The 21,951-nt window shown below is 45.8% G+C and overlaps 1 protein-coding gene and 1 pseudogene across 2 annotated transcripts; both read right to left on the bottom strand.

The window, feature by feature from the left end:
* Positions 1-2,734: 2,734 nt before the first annotated feature.
* On the bottom strand, positions 2,735-6,098 carry neff2 (neuronal intermediate filament family member 2). The gene is made up of 3 exons (XM_086159691.1): positions 4,942-6,098; positions 4,028-4,152; positions 2,735-3,728 (listed from the first exon to the last, which is right to left on the bottom strand). The coding sequence occupies exons 1-3, from the start codon at positions 5,959-5,961 to the stop codon at positions 3,668-3,670; spliced, it is 1,206 nt and encodes a 401-aa protein (XP_086015817.1). The 5' UTR covers positions 5,962-6,098; the 3' UTR covers positions 2,735-3,667.
* Positions 6,099-8,794: 2,696 nt separating this feature from the next.
* LOC147238139 (nanos homolog 1 pseudogene) lies at positions 8,795-11,079 on the bottom strand (annotated as a pseudogene). The gene has a single exon (XR_015107362.1). The product of XR_015107362.1 is annotated as a nanos homolog 1 pseudogene (transcript).
* Positions 11,080-21,951: the final 10,872 nt, after the last annotated feature.

The following is a 21,951-nucleotide window of genomic DNA, read 5'->3' as shown; positions in this document are numbered from 1 at the left end:
TTTGACCGGAGGAAGTTAAAAACAAGTGTAGAAAGACTCTCCGGGCTTTATCGCCATCTGCGGGATCATTTTAGTTCCGCGACACGTCCTGGGACGCGAAGGCAGCGACGTAAGTCTCAGAAAGTATTTTTGAAATATTTCTACGGGTCAACACCGCGTCGGAGAGGCGAAGCTAACGTTCCCTGCTAGCTAATATTGTATCACATGTATCCGTAAAATGTGTCTGATGTGCTAAGAAAGAAACCCTTGTTTCTTATTACTGTTGTTATTATAAACTACCTGCCATGATTCTTTAATTAATGGCCAAGACGGTAACATTTGGAACAAAAAATTCTTAAGTCCTGCTGAACCACACAAACTTGCATCAAGTGTGGCGTGTGCTAACTGTCTATCTCACTGCAGAAAAAAAAACTCAATTGTTCAATGTTCTATTTGATAAAACTTTGTGTTTATTTTTTAACTTTTTGTGCAATCGAATTAGAAAATACACCATAAGGCAATATGTGCCTCTGGGTGTAGTTTGTGTTGCAAGTATAGTCCAGTGGTTCAAAGTGTTTATTGTCATATGTAAAGTATGGAAACGTTTTCTCCCGTTCAATGAAGTTCTTACTTTGCTGTCCACAGTGCATTTGGAAATGTATTGAAATTAAATAGGTAGTGCAAACATTATGATAAATATGAACAGTGTTGGCAGTGCAAGTAAAACATAGTACAGTGTGGCGTTTGCACGTTCTCCTTCTGTCTGTTGGGTTTCCTCCCGCAGTCCAAATACATGCAGCAGGTGAATTGGGAAAAAAAAGAAGAAAAATAGAGTGAATGGAGAAAGAATGAGTGAGTGACTGATTGTTTGTCCGTAGATTGACTTTCGCCTGATGATTGCTGGGATAGGCTTCAGCATGGCCCCGCCATCCTGACTGCAGGATGGATGTATCATCGGGTCATCGGTTGGGTTGACGGTCCAGGCGCCGTGGACCTGAATCTGCCAATTCTTTGTGATATTCAGCATGCAAACAGTGGCTTTTAAAGACACCAGCGTCACAGGAGGGAAACAAAGCAAAAGATATTAGTGGGACAACCACATTTATGGCCTCCATGTCATGTCTTTTTCAATTTTCCTTCTTGCCTACTATTTAGTAAATACATCAGCAGTGAGACACATGTTTTGGTATTTTTAAGCCACACAATAGTGTTGTGGAGGTACATACTTTATACTAATTATCGTAATAATGTTACATTTTATTTAAGGTGCCTTACTCAAGGACACATACATATGTAATTTAGATTTGCATGAAATACAGATTAAAAGAAATTATGAAAATAAGAATAATGCAATGAACAAAGTGTATGTATACATAGATAGATAGATAGATAGATAGATAGACTGATAGATCCTCATACACAAATAAATATGAATAAATAAAAGTGACAGAGCAGCTGGCAGTTTAAACCGATGTGTCTGCGTTGTGATTTGAAGTGGGGGTATGGATCAGTGTTTCTGAGCTGCGGTGGGTCGATAAATTCCAGAGAAATAACAAACTGCAGATGTTAGCGTCATTTGACCGAGCAACTAGCCTGCATGTATTGCCTATTTCTTCATGAGATTTCGCCATTGCTCCGCTGACTGATGATGCTCAGATCCTGCTGAGGCAACAGACTAAAGGTGCAGTATAAGCTGGGTTCAGATAGTAAACCCTTATAAATGCAGCCTCAGGGCGGCACTGGCCCGTGCCTCTCCAAGCCTGCCTTGGGAGGGCACGGAGCAGTGTCTCCCTGTGCCGGTCCCAAGCCCGGATAAATGCAGAGGGTTGCGTCAGGAAGGGCATCCGGCGTAAAACTTTTGCCAAAACCAAATATGCGAGACAACCAAAACTATACCATACCGGATCGGTCGCGGACCGGGTTAATGTTTTGGAGAGAAGGTCAGAGAAGCCAGACTGAGATGGTTCGGTCATGTACAGAGAAGAGATAGTGAATATATTGGTAGACGGATGCTGGAATTGGAGCTGCCAGGCAAGAGGTCTCGAGGAAGACCAAAGAGAAGCTTTATGGACGTAGTGAGAGAGGATATGAAGGTAGCTGGTGTGAGAGAGGAGGATACAGAGAATAGGGTTAGATGGAGAAAGTTGACTCGCTGTGGCGACACCTAACGGGAAAAGCCGAAAGAAGAAGAAGAAGAAGAAGATAGTAAACCCTTATGTTAAAGAAAAAATTGATTACTTACATATGAAAAGATAATTTCCTGCAGACAAATTGTCTTTCTCATGCATTCTTTTCTTTCTCAGTGATTTCTTACTCTTGCTTTTGGGAAAGTTCTTCTTTCTTTACTTTAATTTAAATTGCATATATATGTGGACATGGATATGTATAGCATTTTATGTGATGTTAATATACCATATATGAAATTAAATGTTATCTAATTTCTCAGTTCTGGGATCAGTAAAGTATATTTCATCTCAAATAGACAGTAACTCAATAGGCAAATAATTGTCAAACTGAACGTGATTTACATCTCGTTCCAGACTGCAAAGTAGTATTTTGAACATTAAAACAGGGTTATGCACCGGCCAAATGCCCGAGTGTCACTAGATCTTTCATGGCTTTGAAATGCAAATGATTCACTTCCCGTTTAGTGTAAAACAAAATCCAGTGACAGACAAAAGAATCAGACTGTATTTGGCCTTTCTGAGGTGTATAAATACCGTGAAACATGTCAAATGAAAACTGGAGACAATGCTTTGCAGGTCAGTTCTATTTTTATTGAGCTCGTTCCTAGCTGCGACAGGAACGTCGAACATCATGGTGCAGATGTTGCATGAGCCTCACAGATATGAAGCACCATTTTAGACCTAAGAACAGCAAACAACAAGGAGCTCCTGCAGTTGTATTCAGTTTTAGTGCTTTGACTTAAATGGACTCACCCAACAGAAAACTAATGCAAATTAGCTCGGAGACACTCTACGTGATTAGAAGGACAAACCAGTAACGGCTTGTCTTCCATTGCATTTACATCCACAAAGAAATGACTTGTTTTCATGATCTGCCAAATTGGAAAAGTAGATTCGCTTGATCTTTTGGTCTTCGTGTCAATGTAAGTGCAATGGGAGACGATCTAAAACAGACAAATATGGGCTCCTAATATAATGAAAACAAACTTTTTAAGGTTACTGGTTCACAGATCACTTCAACAGAACCACGGGACGCGGCATAATCGGCCGGTGGAGTTCCGCTCAACGTATCGTCGCTTCAAACACAGATAATGCCCCAGCATGGAGAGACCAAACTGCATTCTTCTTTCACAAACAATTGGTCAAATGTTTGCACAAAGAGGGCCCAGCAGAGGGAGTCTCACCCGCTTGGACTTAAAGGTGTTTGGAACCGAGAGGAACTTGACCGAGGCGATATTGCTGTCCAACATAACTGTGAAACTAATGCAGTGCGGCCACGACTGGCTGTGTGTAGAAGAAGGGGGACTTCTGGTGGACCTCTTGTTGGGCACAAGGGCGCATCTGTCTTGAAATTGATAAGCTTGAGTGCACAGGTTGATCTGGAGAGGATTAGAGGGCACGGGGAGCATCGTTGGGGAGGGATGTGAAGAACAGGGTTTATGAGGAGGGGGTACAAGCTATTGATATCTTAGCTCGATGCCAAGCTTGTGGCATTCGGATGTTTAATGTATCGCGGGAAGAGATGGATGAGACAGGCGGAGCTCCTCCCCCTCCAGGAGTTTCCTGGAGAAAATGGAAGGAAAGGAGAAAATAAAGAAAAACAGATGTTTTTTTCCATCAGTACAAATACAGTGTAAAGGAAAGCATTCCAAAATGCAATTTGTCGCCGAAGGTCAACGATAGAAATGCTGAACTTTATTATGGCGGCAAAGAGGAGGCATCAGTTGCCCTCTCTAATACGGTACTTCTACGCTTCACTTTGTGTCAAGGCATTTCCAGTTCTGGACCTGCACATGTAACTAAGTATTTTCCAGTTGCACCACTCTAACATTTAATCAGCTATGAAGAGAACTAGGTCTCACCTGTACGCAGCTATTTCTATGTCCAGGGCCATCTTCACATTGAGGAGGTCCTGGTACTCCCTCAGGTAACGCGCCATCTCCTGCTTGGCTTCACCGATGTCCTGTTCCAGGTCACTTATCCGGTCCTACAACAATAACCGGCGGAGTCAATACATTTTCATCAGCTCAATTACCGTATGAATGTTGCAAGACACAACTTTAATTACAAACGAGGCTTTTACTAGAGTTTTTACTAGAAGAGGCTTTCCAACGTTCACGGGTCGCACTGTGACAGTGCGTTGTGAATCGATGAGTGTCCAGTCAGACCGCAACCTTGCTGTTTCACCTCTACTGTCAGCTGATGGTTACAGGACGTGGGAGAGATCCCCCGAAGGAAATGTAAATAAATGTATTTGTTCCTTGATATTTCTGTTCCCAGATGTCGTGGTGGTACATCCTAACTCTTCCACCTCAGCTGACTGCGTACAACCTTTACACGTCGCAGCAGTCGTTTCGCTTGGCCGACTTTGGCGAACCTCCTGAAATAAGCACACTTGCCCGTGTCAGAGCAGAATGTTCTAGAGCTCTGACCGCATACATATATCAGAGGATTGTAAAGGCCGATAGCCGCCTTTCTGCGATTCAGACCCTGGTGACAGCTTTAAGTTATGTTGAGAAAATCCAGCGTCTTTCAGACATCTAAACATCAATGCCTGGGACGCGTCCCTTTTTTTTGCGTTTTTAATATCTCATTGGTTTTAACTCCAACACTGGATTTTTACGCCAACCAGGTTTAATGTTGCTCAAGTATCAGCCCAGACATGGATATTGTAAGATTTTACTCCCACAGATTGGTATCGATATCAGCTCGAGATGGAGAATATTGCAGCAGCGGTGGGCTCGTGAAAGCCACACACTGTATGGATGTGACTCACCTGGTACTTTTCCACCTCTTTCACCTGTGTCTCCTCCTGCTCTTCCATCTGCTTGCTAAGGGATTCGATGATGTTGCGGAGAGCCTCGATCTCAGAGGAGCGTGACTGAAGCAGTCGCCGATACTCCATGGTCTCCTCCCGAATGGCGTGCGCGGCCTCGTTGTCTTTGTTGGCTATCTCCGTCACACTGGCGAACTTGCTCTTGTACCAGTCTTCGGCAGCCTGCATGTTCTTGCTCGCCAGACGCTCGTACTGCACCCGGATGTCCCGCAGGGCGATGGAGAGGTCGGGCCGGGTCACCTCCACGTCCACGCTGATGTTGGCCATCTGTAGCTGGGCCTGCAGCTCTGCCTGCTCCTCCGCAAAGACCTTCTTCAGGAACACTATCTCGTCACACAGGGAGACCACCGTGGCCTCGGCATCGCAGTTGGAGAGCACGGCCCTGTTCGCCTCCTCCTTGGCCCTCTGCAGGGCTTCCTCGGCATCCGCGCGCCGCCTGGACTCCTCCTCGTAGCGCTCCTTCATTTGCTCGTAGACGTTATGCAGGTTGTCCCGTTCTTCCTCCAGCCGCATCTTTTCCCCGTTCTCGGAATCGATCATAGCCCTCAAACTTCGTGCCTCCCCCTCGTAGAGCGACCGCAGACGGGAGGGCTCGTTCTGCCGCCTCCTGAACGCCGCCAGCTCCGCCAGTAAGGCTCGGTTCTGCAGCTCCAGGTGCCTGACCTTCTCGATGTAGGTGGCGAAGCGGTCGTTCAGCCCCACGAGCTGCTCTCTCTCCTGAGAGCGCAGGCCCAGCAACTCGGTGTTGAGGGAGCTGGCCTGCGCCAGGTCCATCCTCTCGGAGGCGTCCGGCAGGGACGAGGAGGCCAGCCTCGGAATCCGCTTGGCGGACTGAGGAACTCGAGCGGAGGCGTAGAGGGACGAGGAGGAGGAGGAGGAGAAGGATGTTTTGGAAGAGGGACGGGAGCCTCTGTAGTTGTCCCAAGGGCGACGGGAAGAGGAGTAGGAATCGTAGTTCATGATGAAATTTTTGTCGCGGATCGTCGGGTTTGCTGTATGAAAAGGTTGTAGTTCTTGAAGTTTTCTTTTTTAAGTCCCCCTTGTTCTGCACACCATCGGTGAGGATGAGCGAGTGTTTTTGCACTGCACCAGCTCAATGATGCTGCAGATCCCTGCCTTTTATAGAGCGAGGCAGCCCCCTCCTCCACTGACAAACCTCCACTGTCAGCATTCGCTGGGCCAATAGCAGACTGCTGCAGTGAGGAGAAGCCAGGTTGGTTTCAGACCGACTCCCGGCCGAGGCACAGCAGATGCAGCAGAGCAGATTTACTCAGCCCGCCTCGGAAGGACGACTCGCTCTCGTGAAACCAAACACATATATTGCTCCGCTAAATGTCATATCCGCACGACTGGATCCATTCTTTCAGGCGATCGACACATCAGCATCAGTAAGATGAGTGAAAGTAGGGCCGGCGCTCGAGAGATATTGATGGGAACCGTCTTTTCCACAAGCCTGTAAGAGAAATCAATAGATGTGGTGTGAGGCCAGAGTGGGGAGACACGTACCTCGACTCGCAATCACTTAAAGCTTTTAAAGCTGTAGAAATCATTGGACTGAGACCTGTATGATACTGATACTAGATTCGGAGCAAAATATTGCTTACATAACCCTTTTTAAATTGTTCTTAATCATTTTAAATGTTGTCAGACATTTGATAAAACCCTGGCAGGGAGACAAATTCAAATTCTATAAACCCGAACTTTAAAACAATTAAAACGTTTCACAATATGATCTAAAAATGAATTAAAACTATGCAAATGTGGTCCATGAATGAAAATCTGTGGACGTTTCTGTAAAAAAAAGAAAAAGGAGACGAAACCATCCTAGACTCTGCCGATTCATCACTTCATCATCGGGAAGTAGGTTTGTAACGAGAATATATCAGGAGGATCTGGTAGGTTGATGAGGAATCTCTTCAACGTCGGCATCTTTCGGTGGCGTCTTCTGTGCAGACAGTTGACCTTTGGAGAAGATTCCTCCAAGCAACCATTGGGTTCAGCTGAGCCTCTGCTGAGCCGAGCTGCTGGGTCACAGGACCGATATGTGGGATTATGTCACCCCTTTTTCTGCAGAGGAAGAGTCTCTTCTTTTTTTATTTTCCTGCAGTTAATAGCAGCTGCCAGAGGGGGTCAGTAAAGCTTAGTCAGAATCAGAGTAAACTTTATTTATCCCAGAGGGACAATTGGTGGGCATGCAGGGTTGCAGTGAGAATTAATGAACATCCAAATAAAGTATAATAACTTTCTGTGCAGTTGATGGACATGAAAAACACCATCACCCTTCATTTTGCAGCACTTGGAAATGTTTTCTGCCAAATGATGATCAATGGCAGCGTTTGTCTGCAGATTAGAATAAGCTATTTTATTTTGAGCAGTTTATTTTCTTTTTCCACGATTTTTTCTTTTTTCTTTTTTAAGGTGACTGCCACGCCGCCGCTGGAATTTTCTTCCAGATGGAGAAGTATAACCTCTATCATATGATGTAATAGGAAGACAATATTCAACAAATAGTGATATTCAGCCCAGTTTCATCAGAATTGGTCTTGTAGGTTTAAGTAGGATTCTGACTGTAAGATTATTGGTAGTTTGACAAGTCCAATCCACCGACTGGTTTTACTAACACACTTTTTTTCACCCCGGGAGTCTTGGAACTCGGAGAAGATTAAGATTTTTTTTTTTTCGTCAAATACCAGTGTGAGCTGGTCCTGAACTGACCCTCCTGCTCAAAACAACAATGATCGGTGATCCACTTCTCACCACTTTGGCTTTAGTAGGGTTAAACTCAGCTTTAAGGCTCTTAAGCTTTCGCTGACACTGCATCTGCCCTCTTGTGCTCAGTCAGTCATTAAGCTCCCAAACACAGAAGATTACTGGACGACCCTTCCAGTTATGTTTCCGTGGAGATGCTACCCAAACACAGCCAAGGCCAGAACCTCACCGCCTGTTTTAACGTCTTTTGCTTTAACTAAAAGACAAATATCACATTGTACTCCAGGTCGGTCACACGGGTGCGAAGATTTAATTTCAATTATGAGCACTTGTTTTTATTGAGTTTATATATCTGTCAGAACTTTTTACCTTTTCAATTTTTTAATGACTGCATTTTCATTTGGAAGAAAAAAAACTGACATTTTCCCCCCAAAACACAATTCACAATCTCCATGTCGCTCCACTTCCACAGCTCATTAAGGTCATATCATGTGTATATTTTATGTTCATTTTTTCAAACAGAAACCAAAATCTCCAAATGTTCAGGCACTCTTGAATGGGAATGGGGTCATTTCAAATTAAGAGACGTGATGTTGCAGTTTCAGTTATTAGTCTGAACGCTGACTGTTCTCAAACCACAGAAAGTGTTTATTTGACAAGGAGACAAAACAAAAGAAAAATCTAGATGCACAATTTTGAGAAAACTTGAGAGAGCTTTAAAGTTTCAAAATCCAATGTGACATGTTTCATTCCTGGCCGTGCCGAAGCTCAGCACGTAGAACTCGGTTCAGATGTGACTCATGACTGACGCAACCGTTGCTGCCGAAAGGCCGGGCCTTTGTTCACTTTTAAAGCCTTTATGAGACCGGATCAAATTATAACCTTAAAACCGTCAGGTGCGCGATGGGCTTTTAACTCATCTCTCATAGTTGGACGGTGGCGTTGAGAAAGTGACCACTAGATGGAGGGTTCTGCTCACGTTCTGTGTTCACTGAAAAGACTTTGTGAATGTGTGCCAAGATCATCTCAGTGCAAAACATGGGTTCGTTCACATGTGACGGGACATTCAAAAAGCACTTCCAGATTCATTTAGTCAAAAACAAGTGCAAATTAGTTGTTTATTCATTTCCATTGAATATATTTCCAAATGATACAAGTAAAAATAAGTACATAAAACATTTCTATTGACAGATAAAGACTTTGGAATGTCAGGCTTTTCATCGCTAAATTTGTACAACCTTTAAAACATTTACAAGAATTGCAGGAACACGAGAAGGAAACCGACTCGGCGTGTATAATTTCAAAGTCACTGATAGTAAACGATAATTGTAGCTGTTTACGTAAGTGAACGGCGCGTCCTATCTACATTCCACTGTTTTTACATTCAGCCAAAATATGCAAAATACTATCCACATAACTTCACATGAAGAACAGAACACATCCAACGTATGAACAATACGGAAATTGCCTTTTCGACGAGATACAAAAGGTGTGTTCCTTTGGTAGAAAAGTCTCGGGAAAAAATGTGCTCAATAGAAAGAAATAGATTTGCGAGGCCAGTCGAGATTTCTAAAATCCCGGGATCTCCAGAACGAGGGACGGCACGGCGTCGGTCTGGCGTCCAGACTCGGGCTCAGTTTGCACGGGTTCAGGGGGCTCGGTGGAGCCTCTGGTGGCTGCGGCTGGAAGTACATATGTGGCCGCAGCGTTAAACTGACGCCCAACCCACATTCTTTTGAAACCTTTTTCAAGACATCTTCGATCGCTCCTCGGATGACGGGAGTTGTACCTCGGAGTTTGCAGGAGAGGGTGGGGTGTTTACCAACGGTCCCCTTGAAACGGAAGGAGAAGAAAGCCATGTTTTTTTAATGATTTCTAAAGTTATTTACGTAAACGCCCGCTTTTTAAATGATTTAGGGACGTGGCGGAAGAAGACGCGAAGTTAGTCGGTGTGAGAGGAGAGGATGGCGAGGTCAGGGTTAGACGGAGGCCGATGGGGGGAAAAACGTGGAAAGGAAAGGATGAGATCCACTTTTTAAATCTAAAAATTCAAACCGACGTTCGGCGACTAGACGTTTGCCCGTTCTTCCGAGGAACTTGGCGGAATGGGTGGAACTGTTTTAAACTATTTTGACGAAGCCCCAAACCGCCATCCCAAGCGGCCCTCGGTGTCAGGAGCGCTGCACATGCACATCAGGCCGTTCACGGCTCTTCACTTTGGTTTATTCATGACTTTTTCTTCTAAGCTGCGAGGCCGGGGCCAGGTGTGTGAGCGACGAGACCAAAAAATGACACGTACAAGGAACATAAACATGTGGTTCTCTATGAGAAAGCCACCGGCGAGCCGAAGCCGCAGCCCGGCCCCGGGGCCCGTCCGTGTGCACGGCACGGGGCGTTCAATGACCGCCACATCGGCTCGTAAATTCACACAGTGCAAGTCAAAGTTCCCTCCCGACGGCGCTCAGAAGATTTTCAGCCTCTTGCCGACGGCGCGGCCTCCCTTGGCCGCCCTCTGGCCGGGATGCTCCCTGGACGACAGCGGGCAGTATTTGATGGTGTGCGCGTTGTCGCCGTTGGCGCTGCACAGCGGGCAGGTGTACGCCCGCAGGATGGGGCACAGCACCCGCCCGTCCGCCGTCTTCAAGATGTGCGTGCCATACACCTCCTCCGGCGCGCCGTTATTCCGGCAGAAGACGCACACTTTGGGCTCCGGCTTCCCCCGCGGACTCTGTTTCCGCCTCCGGTCCACGGAGAGCAGCTCCAGGCCGGCGAAGCTGCCCCGGTACGCGGACGAGTCTCTGTCCGCCAGCGGCGACTCCACGGAAAGGCGCTCGTAAGGCCGGAGCAGCGAGATGCGCTCCTTCAGGTCGTAGATGGAGATCGGCGGGGAGCCCGGGGATCCCGGGGCGGCGCAGCAGCACTCCGGGGGCCCGTCGCCGTCCCGGACCGGCCCCGTTACGCAAGAGCACACGGGGGAGTCGTCCAAGCCCAGGGTCGCTTTCAGGGACTCGGTGATGGAGTTGGCGCTGCGGGACGGGCTGGTTTTAGTCTTCGCCACCAGAGTGGACAGGCCCAGGTAGTCGTTCCAGAAATTAAACGTGTAGTCGTACGGAGAGCGCGCGTCCAGGTAGCCCCGCTCCAGAACATCCATCCTGTCCTTCGCGTCCGCGGTAACGACGGGGTGCCTGCGGCGCGGGGTCTGCCGGCACCGGGGAGCCCTCGGAGCTGCTGCTCTCCGCCTCGCTGCCTGCGGAGGGATGCGGAGCGCTCAACATGTAGGCGCGGCTCAATCCCACCGAAGAACACATGGGCGGGGTTTGGCTCCCGGAGGAGGACCCGAGGAGGAGGACCCTCTGAGCAGGAGGACCTTCTGAGCAGGACCCGAGGAGGAGCTCTGTCTGAGGAGGACCCTCTGAGCGGGTCCCTCTGAGGAGGGCCCAAGGAGGAGGACCCTCTGTGGAGGACCATCCTCAGAGGAGGACCATCCTCAGAGGAGGACCAGCCTCAGAGGAGGACCAGCCTCAGAGGATGTCCCTCAGAGGAGGACCAGCCTCAGAGGATGTCCCTCAGAGGAGGACCATCCTCAGAGGAGGACCAGCCTCAGAGGAGGACCAGCCTCAGAGGAGGACCAGCCTCAGAGGAGGTCCCTCAGAGGAGGTCCCTCGGAGGCCTGAGCTGGGAACGCCGGTTTCTCCTTGGACGCGTCAGTATTTACTGCTGAGTCCGAGCGTCGCAGTCCGTAGGAAGGAATATCTGTCGTGCTTGTTGAGGGGGGCGTCTGGATTTGCCCTCATCATTCACACATTTTTGTTTTGCACAGTTTGTCTCAAATTGAATTGCCTGAAGAATTTGCTGGAATACATTTTATTTTTAAATAATCAACCCACAGACACTGCTTCTATTGGACAACCTGCTCAGCCTCAGGGAAAGTTTTACCCACTGAAAATATTTTGTGAAATGACACAAAATAACAGCTGAATGTGTTGACATCATTCATCCACAGGAACCCAATGAAACATATTTTAGACAAATATATTGGAGAAAATGAAATTGAAACATTGCTGTCCCCATTTTTATGAACAAGCCAGATATGTGATGAACGACAGATCAGCTTTTTGTCATTAAAAAAAGAAAAGGAAGAATAAAGCCCTGTTTTGTCAAGTGTAGTCCTTCAAACTCGCAATACCAATGTTGTTCTTCCAAATGAGTTCACTGAAGAAAAAACTGCAGTATTTGGGAGCAAAACTGCGGCAGAATGACTGGCTGGAAATAAGTTTTTAGTTTGGTCATTTCAGAAGGAAGTGGAGAGATTGATAGCATATTTCTTCATGATGTTTGTTGTTGATTCATCACAATAGTTCAATCTAAAACTCAAATGTTACCTCATGTCATTGAAAACATCTTAAGCGGTATCATCAGCTGTTCAGTTCTCCTTTTAAAGATCGGGATGCTTTTAACGTTTGGCAGCGATGATTGTTTTCTCCAAATCCAAGACTGTTCTTCTTGGATCGCGGTTTTGGAAAAGATGCTCAGTCCCATCCGCCCCTGTGGATTAAGGTCGCATGATTGCTTTCTCTTGTAATATAAGTGTGATTACTTTTCGGTGGTTCTCTCATTTGGTGAAGCTCCTCCACTCCCAGAGGACACCTTAAATCTGCTTTCAGAAGCCGGACCGATCATAAACCGATCATGTTGCAAAGAATAAGAGTTGAAGATCTGTGGACACAAAGGCCACCGAAGTTCTTTTTTCTGTTCGTGTAGACAATGGACATTCTTCCTGCAATGCCAGTAAATCAGAAAACACAAAGAATGGGAGCAATTGTTTATTATGATAATAACTGCATCCATTTCCCACTCGGGTAATTCCTGCGTGTTCGCCACTGAGATCTTCAAGAAAGTCCTTTGGATTTGCGCTTTGCCATGACAATTCCACCCTCTTCCAGCCAAACAGACGCCCGAAGGGGCAGTGACAGTTTACACAAGTAGAAGTCTTGAGGTTGCGCCACAACCAAAACATTTGATGCAATTTGCAGGCTCTCTGCTGCTCGGTGGGGCCGGTCAGTGTCTGGCCGACCGAGCCGGGTGAACCTGAAACTCAACACAACCCAAGCTGTCTGGACACAACAAGGAACACACCAGGAAGACAATTAAGGATTCATCTCACCAGCTTCCTCAGTGGTGGTGACAACAACATGGAAATGATCCTGGTCCTGGATGGACACCAAGTGTTGAGACCCAGCAGAACCTCACTCCAGTCACTGGAACCACCAGAACCACAGGAACTACAGGAACTACAGGAACACTATGGCATCGTCCCAGAGGAGACGGTGGACTAACTCTTCCTCATCTGATCACGAATGGTCGCTACCGGAGAGTAGGAGTCAACATTTTGGATCAGGCTTTTATTTAGGATGTCAAAAGTGGAATTTTATGGATGTCGAGAGAGAGGATATGAAGGTGGTTGGTGTGAGAGAGGAGGATCCAGAGATCGGGGTCGGTTAGATGGAGAAGGTGGGTTCGCTGTGGAGACCCCTGAAGGGAAAAGACCAGAGGAGAAGAAGAAGAATAGAATAGGGTTTGCTTTTTTTCTTCCCACGGCGGAGACATTTCATCTGTGGACAGTGTGATCGAGGTAGCCAAGTCAAAGAGACATGATTTCTGAACATCTGAGATTTCTTTCGTGTTTCTTCTGTTCAGCTCTTGTTTCATTAGATTTAATCACAAAAAAGAATTGTTGTGGTCAAGAATTCACGTTACTTTCCCTGAAAAAGAATGACAAGTCAAAGTAATGCCACTCATCAAATTCTATCAAAAGCACGGATGGAGGAAACAAGAAGGGGAGTCGGAGAGCTCTGCGGAGCGAAAGCGATCCTGTGGACTTCAGCGGTTACCGGGCCGTTCGCTGCTCAGCTGTGTGATGTTCATTTGTTTTCCTGCAGCTTGCAGCCACCTGCTCACGTTGGAGGGAGACACTTTGGTGTCGCCAACATGGCCGACATGGCCGGCGGCGGCGGCAGAGCGTTAGCCTTTCCTAGACAGACCGGACGGACGCCTCTCTGTCCGAGCAGCACTTTTTCTGCTCTGCTCTGAATGAAAGCTCTTTTTGTCCTCTTTGACCAAATATTATCACAGATCGCATTCAACACATATCGTTGCTTTCTTTTGGAGAAAAATACTGTAAAAGGCTGTTCAAAAGCAAAAAGGTTGTAGCGTAATCAGGGTTCGATTACTTTGAATCTAGTGCGCTGGTTGAGTTAAACCTGGTTAGAATGTTAAGTTGATTAGAACCGATGTTATTCATTGACAGATACCGTGCGAGGGACGGTTTACAATTAAAGTGGGTTTCTTTTGCTGTTCAGTCAAAAGAAACACTATCTTTAGTCCTAAAATGTGTACATATGTATGTATTTGAATTCATTTATACAACAAGAGGCCATAACACGTGTAGCAGCGCTCTCCGATCGTGGCCGTTTCTTCTTAGGATGGCGGCAGCCGGAGGAAAACCAAGATTGCCAAGCCAGGGAAAGAGTTAATCGGCCTCGGCGGGTTTGTGTGAGCAGGAACATCTCAGCAGAAAACAGAAGAGCTGCATCCGGTCGGGGCAAAATAAAACACTTCTTTTTATTTTACTGGATACAATATTGTTTTAATGCTGCTTTACTCCCCAGTTGGAACGGTGAGACTGTGGAACTGTTGGAGGGGACAGAATGATCTGATCTAGAAATGGACCTTTTCTTCAGGGGCTTTAAGATTGGCGCTTCACTGAGAGGCTGAAGACGCCTCCTCTGACTTTGGGACTAAAAGTATGGATGTCAATCCACCGGTTCTCAAAGATCCATATTTGACAGGGTGGCTCTTCATACTGAGATGCTGATCATACATGCATGCGTAGTGGACCAGGTGGAGGCACTCTTCATTTGTAGGGAAGGCCCTCTGTGGGCTCTTTCTTTGGGATGCTAGACAGCGGGATGGAACATCAGAAACGCCTGCCGCTTTTGGCGCTTGAGTTGACACGAAATGATTGAAATTAAAAAAGTGGCAGGTTTTACAGACGATTCCTCATCAAATCTTTGTCCCGCACTAATGACAGACTTGCACCTGTACTTGTATCTATACTTGTACTTCTACTCGCACCTGTATTTCTACTTGTGCTTGCAGTTGCAGTTGTCCGGTGTGACTGCTTTAACAGGTCGCGTCTCCTGTCGTCTCCAGCCTTCTTAAATCATAAGTGTCAATGACAAATGACGGGTTTGGTCGATTGAAGCGGGTTACCAGGAGTGATGACCACAAATAGTTTGAGAACCAGCACCCATGTGGTAGAATGTCACGCAGAACCTGGCCGCTTTAAAATTCAGCCAAAAACAATCCAAATCCAAAAAGAATCAAGAAATGCCCCACAATTGTGACCATTTTCTTTTAAAGGACCACCAGAATATCATCGAGGCATTGCCTGAAAGAATATCTCGAAATTACAAAAATACCTTTAAGTCTTTAAGAAAAGATCTAATAAGTTAAACAAATCGAGTGATTAAACTCTGAAGAACCAAATGTTTATGAAAAACAGCTCAAATGATTCTATCGGACTCGTCTTTTAGCAAAACGTTTAAGATAAATGTCAAATAAAACCACTCCCGTGATTTTTAGGATTTGTACTGAAACGGAATGACAGACATTTCAGCCGGAAGGTATCAGTATTTATGTTGTCTGACTGACGGATCCCTCAGACGCAGAAAGAGTACGGCAGAAATGACCTTTTGACAGGCACGGGCGGAGACGTTGTCATTACGAGCACTGGAACAGGTCGACTCCTGAGCTGATGGATCTGTGGTGAGCAGATCCACATGGGGAGCGAAGCCCCCCCGCACCTGATGGTCTTCCCCCTGGAGTCCAGAGCTTTGTGCTCCCCATTGTCTCCCCTCTACAGCAGGCCCTTTAGCTTCATTAATATGCATTAAAACAGAGGATGCACTGTCTTTGGATGTGTGTGTGTGTGTGTCTGTGTGTGTGTGTGTGTGTGTGTGACACTCGGTAAAGATGTCATAAGAAAAGAGCTTGACAACGGACCTGCTGGGACAATGACCATCTTACTATTTCTGTCACACACTCCAGAGAAATGAAGGGCAAAAGTCATTTTCACAATTCAAAATGGGCGCGCCGAACCCATTTGACCAACCAGAAGAAGAACCAGTCTGGGTTATTTGTTGTTTCATTTGCTGATCGGAAGCTCAGAGCGACACATGTTTTTGCCTATAAGAACATGGAAGTTTGAAAGAAAGCACCCGGTCGTCTATCGACGGTGCAAATATGGCGTCCCCGTCCGTTCCATGTTAAGACCTTACCCTTTTATTAGGGTATAAATATGGTTGAGAAAACTCAGCAGATTTAAATTATGACTTGCACAGTTTGGGGGAAAAGTACGGCTCATGTTTTATCATTTTCAGGGAATTTCTTGAATCGAAGGTATTCGTCTCAGTGGCAGAGCTCGATCTCTGTCCATTTCAACACAATCCAGGAAGGATGTTGCAGCTCGGGACTCGGAGGTTCACAAAGCCGTTACCGCCAGTCGCTGGAAAATCTGCCGAACGCACCGTCGAGGAAATCTGTAATCTTTATGTTCCAGGTCTCTTTTTTTTCATGATGCACATATTTTAGGTTTGTGTTCATTGACGCCGATTCATTTGCTGTCATAAAAGGATTAAAATGGGAGAAGGGCTTTCTGTAAATCAAGCTGACATCTTGTAAACCGAAAAAAAAAGGTCAAAGAAAATTTGCATGTGTGGCTCCTGAAATGGTTTCTTTTGAAAGCAGAATCCACTCGTGGCAATAAAAAAGTTTTCCAGTGAGCATCGGCAGCAACGAAGCGCCAAGAAAGTCACGCTGGTGATACAGTTTCTTGTACGTGGGAATAAATTATCATCAGAATATACACCACATGGTCCATTTTCAAGGTCACCTCCGGCTCTGTGTGCACAAAGAGAATCATGAGAGAGCATTTAAAAGATGAATGGCTGCCATATCACAATAGATAAAGTGCAAGGGGGGCCAATATGACATGTGGCGGCGCTCCTTCGGGGGGGGGGGGGCTGCGGAGCTCTTAATGCAAAACATGTTTGGCAGCAACAAAGAGCTTATTCATAGCGAATACAAATATACACTCTTTTTTTCACATTTCAGGGGCTTCAATTCAGAGTCCCATCATTGAGAACGGGCGGCCACCGATCTTACCGAATGATTTATTGGCAATAAACGGGGAGCCGGGGCAATTCAAAAGAGAAAATGTGCCGCGCGCAAGGTAGCGAACATTTTAAGGACAATAAAATAACGTGTTTTGACCAAGTATGAGGGAATACAAAGAGTCAATAAAGGGAATAAAGCACAGCACTGTTGCTGTTGCAGAGCTGCAATGAATCATCGCAAATTTAATAAAAGAAAACTTCAGAGGAGAAGAGAAATAAATAGATCAAAGGGAGGAAAGCGGGAGAAAAAGACCGTCGTCATTAAGTTGGGAAATATTTAAGATCGCACCGAAGCGCGCCAGCCTATATTTGGCTTTGCCGTTGGCCGACGCTCCCATAAAGTGCATAACACAAATCATAAACCTGCGGCGTGAGGTGAGCCAGAGTCCTGCAGAAGAAAATCACCGGGTAATATTAACGGACAGACGTTTTACTTCCTTAAACTTCCCTAAACTCCCTTCATCTGAGTATTTCTCTTCTGACATTATAGATATAAATGAGTTCATTCTCGATCATTTTCTTATCCAACTCTAATTTAGCAGTGTAACTGTGAACTAGTTTATGGAGATTTTTGCTTCCTTTTTTTTCTTGTATTAATTTGTTGCTGAATGTGAAGTTTTTTTTTTTTTTGTTGGAATTATTGCATTACTTTATTCTCATGAGTAGAACACAATAAATATACATACTGTGGCAAGTAAGCTGATCTGATTAGCAAAAAAAAACCAAAGAACTATTCCTTATATATTCATACATGTAATCCGGCTGCTTGTGCAACTGGGTTTTAAATTAACTTCAAAAATCGAATTCTATCAGCATGGCTTTAATTTGACTTTTAGTTTTTCATCATTCGTCTTTATTCCACTTAAAAGCGTTTCAGTAATTCAACTGGTCACATAACAATTTACATTTATTCAATTTTTTAGAAACTCCAAAGAAGGTCATTGAAAGTGTATTTCGTGCCGCTGATTAACAAAAAGAAGAGCGCGGGGCGTCGACGGCTTCAGCAAAACAATGTGAGTGTCAGTCAAGAGAAGAAACACAGAAAAAGGATGCATGAGAGTAAAATGACCCTGGCCTGATATTCTTCAGGCACTTCGAGTGTTTTTTTAAAATCAAGCACTCGGTCACCTCCTTTTTAAAACTACAATGACCGTCCTTCTGTTGATTGCTTCGCTTTTTGGATAATCTTGTGCTTAAGATAGTCCCGCAGCACAAAGCCAACCGTATCAAGTCATTTGTCACAAACTGGTTTTCTTTGAAAACAAGGGGTGACAAACAGAAGAGCGTTCGCTGATTCTTTCAGTGGAATCAAATCATCTCGTCTTGTGCTTTGGGCAACTTTTGATTTCATTTTTTATATTCGGCTGTAAAAATCATTTGTAAAACTTCTTCAGATAACAAACAGAAACATAATGACCACTATTATTTTATTTTCCATGGCTAACTGTTTTGTTTTGTTTGTTTGTTTTTTTTGTTAATAGAATACAATTGAATTGAATTGTATTCATCTATGAAGTGTGTTTTTAATTGCCGCCACTCAGATTCATGTGGTAAAAACAAGACACATCTCACTCACTCTTGCTTACTTGTCAAGGCAAAAATGATGGGTATCGGTGGTCAAAGTCGAAGAGGCGCTAACGTGCTGACAGAAGCGTGTGTACGATTTCCCCGGGCTAATACGTAGTTTGCAAAGAACTATGAATAACTGGTTAACAGAAGTTATGAACAGATAATGAATGATTTAATTATGTGTTAAAATTGAGATTAAATGCCAATTAGGTGGCAACAAGCCATGTGGCAATAAGCCTTGACCTTTTTGTTTCACAGTCAGGAGTGACTCGCCTGCAGCCTCTGGGAGGGATTCACACATCTACCACCAACAATACTTTGTCTAGTTTGTCTCGTGCCAATGTGTTAATTTTACTCGGACGAATAAATTATTCATGTACCGAGTAAGCTAGACGGCTGATTTTGACGCACACGAGGGCCGGCATTTGAAAAAAAGCTCAAGAAGGATTTCGGAAATATATCATTTTCTATATAACCTTTAGACATAAATAACCTTTCTCTATTTATGTCCATCGCTGATACATGTTGGAAAAAAAGAAAAAAGAATTAAGGGTAAATCCATCTCGGTCGTTTAGCAACAACATGATTTTTAATAATCACAGGAAAAATTAAGTTCTGAAATTGTGGTTTTCTAGGTTGCGGTAGGTGATGGGTTGCGGGAACCACGCGGTTGGAAATTTCCGCTGACCGACGCTGATTAACTAGGTTTCCTTAGTGCGGCGATTCCAACGGGGCGCTTTAGCGAGAAAGATTGTTTCCTCTTAGAAGGGACGCATGATAAGCTCGCACCTGGAACCGACCAAGATAACAAGAAAACCTTCCTTCGGCCACAGCCGAGCACAAGTAACAGATCTGGCATTGTTCTGACTGTGAGGTCTTTGTCCTGCCCTGTTTACTTCCTCAGCCTATCTTGGCTTCGCACAAGCCGCTGCCGAGCGAGCGCGACATCCAGTTGGAGGAAAGGGGGTTAAAAAAAAACCTTCATGCGTAAATACCGTTTGAGAGCGCCATGATCACACCCCGAGGCAGCTCTGGCTGCCAAACCTCCAATAGTGCCACGGGTTGCCTCGACTCCCCCATTCATCACTGTCACTTTGAATGGAAAATTAACAAAATCCTTAATTAAAAGGCCTCTGTGGATTATGTGTGTGTGTGTGTGTGGCACGTGGCAGCTGTACCAATACACTGCTCAAGTCACAACGGCCTGGCACACACCACACCCCCTGCCATGCACACACACACACACAGACACACACACACACACACACAGACACGCAGCATTAATTGCATAAAGTGCATAATGTGTTGGCGCAGAGCAGCGTCCCCAGACACGGAGCAGGGTGGGGTGTCAGCTGGGACTTTGACCTCTGACCTCTGCCCTCTCTCCCGGGAATACTGAAGTACGTCTGTAACGGTCGGTCCATCTGCACACGCAAACAGAAACGCACGTATAGCCGTGCGCGCTCTGCCCCCCCCACGACAACTCCTACAGACACGTGTCGCCGCGATCGTCCGAAACGGGCGGCGCCGAACAAGCCGAGGTCAACTCCAAATTAGGGGCCGTCTTTCGGCCTGTCAAGTGCTTTGTCACGTCCGTGAGCTCTCCTGAATGCGGGGCGCCATTACCGACCCCACGGCTCCACCCCCGCTGCTCGCCAACCCGCTATTAATCTATTCATGCACATGAGAACAATATTCTCCTGACGTGTGGAAGCGGCGCGGCTGGAAAGAATGTGGATGGATGTCTGCAGAGGAAGGGAGCCTGCAGAAAAACTATCCATATAGTTTAAGATCTGTTTTGTGTCCATTTGTTACCATTTTATTAAGATCTGCTTCTCGTTAAAAACCTTTTAGAATCCCTGCCAAATAGTGTCGATATTATTTCTTTTATTTCAATTTCTTCAAGTTGCTATTTAAAAACGTAATTATTGCTGCGATGGATTCGGTGAGAAAAGAACCGGCACACAGATTACTGATTTAGTTGCTAAACATCGGGGTACTTCGGAGTAATTGTCACGTATGTCATGCCATGTATCATGTAATTCCTCTTCCTTCAGCCGCAGGGAATCTTCAAATCTTTGCACTTAAGACCTTAAAACACTTGATAGCCTTAACCTTGACAATTTATATTTCATTGTATTTCTTATTCTCCCTCCTTCCTACTATTATCTATTATTGTTATGTTTTTGGTTGAAACTCTGGCACAACAATTTCCTTCGGGATAAATAAAGTTGTTCTCATCTCTCATGTAATGCCTTGCAGCTCGGTCAAGCTATTTCAGCGGGAAAAGACAACGGTACAACAGTAGCCGTTACTTTTTATTAAAAGCCTCAAAGTTATTTTTTCGCGATACGTTTCTCGGACAGACGGTGGCCGAAACTGAAATCTCCTGGTCCAGAACGGGCGAGAAGGATCCGGGACCTTGTGGGCCCGTGGATCAGACGCTCGCTCAGCTCGGCCAAATCCGCGGAGATTAGAGTGGAAGTGGTGGGGTTTTAGCGTCCACGGGCACAAAGGGCCCCGGAGGATTAGAGGTGAATTGGTGGAGCTCCCGCGATGCCCTTCATCTCCGGGGGTCCGCGGCCTCCAGCACCTTTGTTGGGTTAACTAACGACACTTCCCATGAACGCGGCGAGCAGACCAATCCCTTTTTAATGATGCAGGGAAAATTCCGTTGGCCCTGATTACCACGACGCTTTCAAGAGCCACCATTGTCCCGCACGCCATGTGGAGCTTTTAAAGTGTGCAGCCAGGCGAGCCCGCCGCCGGCGTTTGAAGTCAACTCGGAGTTTTTAAACCTGGCCCGACAACACCGCCGATATGCGCATCAACTTTATGGTCGTAACATAATGCTAACACTAGCGCGCCAGGGATTTAGCCGTCGCCGAGGCCACCCAAGCCTCCCGTATAAGCACGGGATTGAGTTAATGGCTGGTGGCTTTGTACCGTCGAGGGCTGGATGTGTGCGTGCGAGGTAAGAGCCCTCTATATCTTCCTGCGCTCTCACAGACGTGCGCTCCGGTCGGCTTCAGAACCAATGTTTAGTAAACACTCTTCAACTCGGACTGAACTTCATCGTTTGAAGTCAAAGCATCGCGACTCGTAAAAAGAAAGCGCGGTGAGACTTTATCCACGGAGCCCCGGATCCGGTCTCGAGGGGACCCCCGACCAGCCGGACTCGGGACTCGGGTCACGGGACTCGGACCCGAGGCGCAATTGATGACTTCGGTCTTGATTGGCAAATCAAAAATCCGATATGTCAATCGAGCGACTTGATTTTCTCCCAAAGTTGGTCGTGTGAAAAATGCTTATTCCATCCACGTCCGCTGAAGGAATCCTGAGTATTTTCAAGTCGTTCCTTTAGAGGCTTAAAATGTTGCAAATGCACTGTACGTGTCGAGAATGTCCCGGAACTCCAGAGGCTTTGAGACGTCGC

Source organism: Fistularia commersonii, chromosome 1, assembly GCF_037954325.1.
Source record: "Fistularia commersonii isolate RoL2024-O1a breed Wild chromosome 1, RoL_Fcom_v1.0, whole genome shotgun sequence".
NCBI classification, from domain to species: Eukaryota; Metazoa; Chordata; class Actinopteri; order Syngnathiformes; family Fistulariidae; genus Fistularia; species Fistularia commersonii.
Note: the sequence above shows the minus strand (reverse complement) of the source record. Positions and strands in the feature narration are given on the sequence as shown.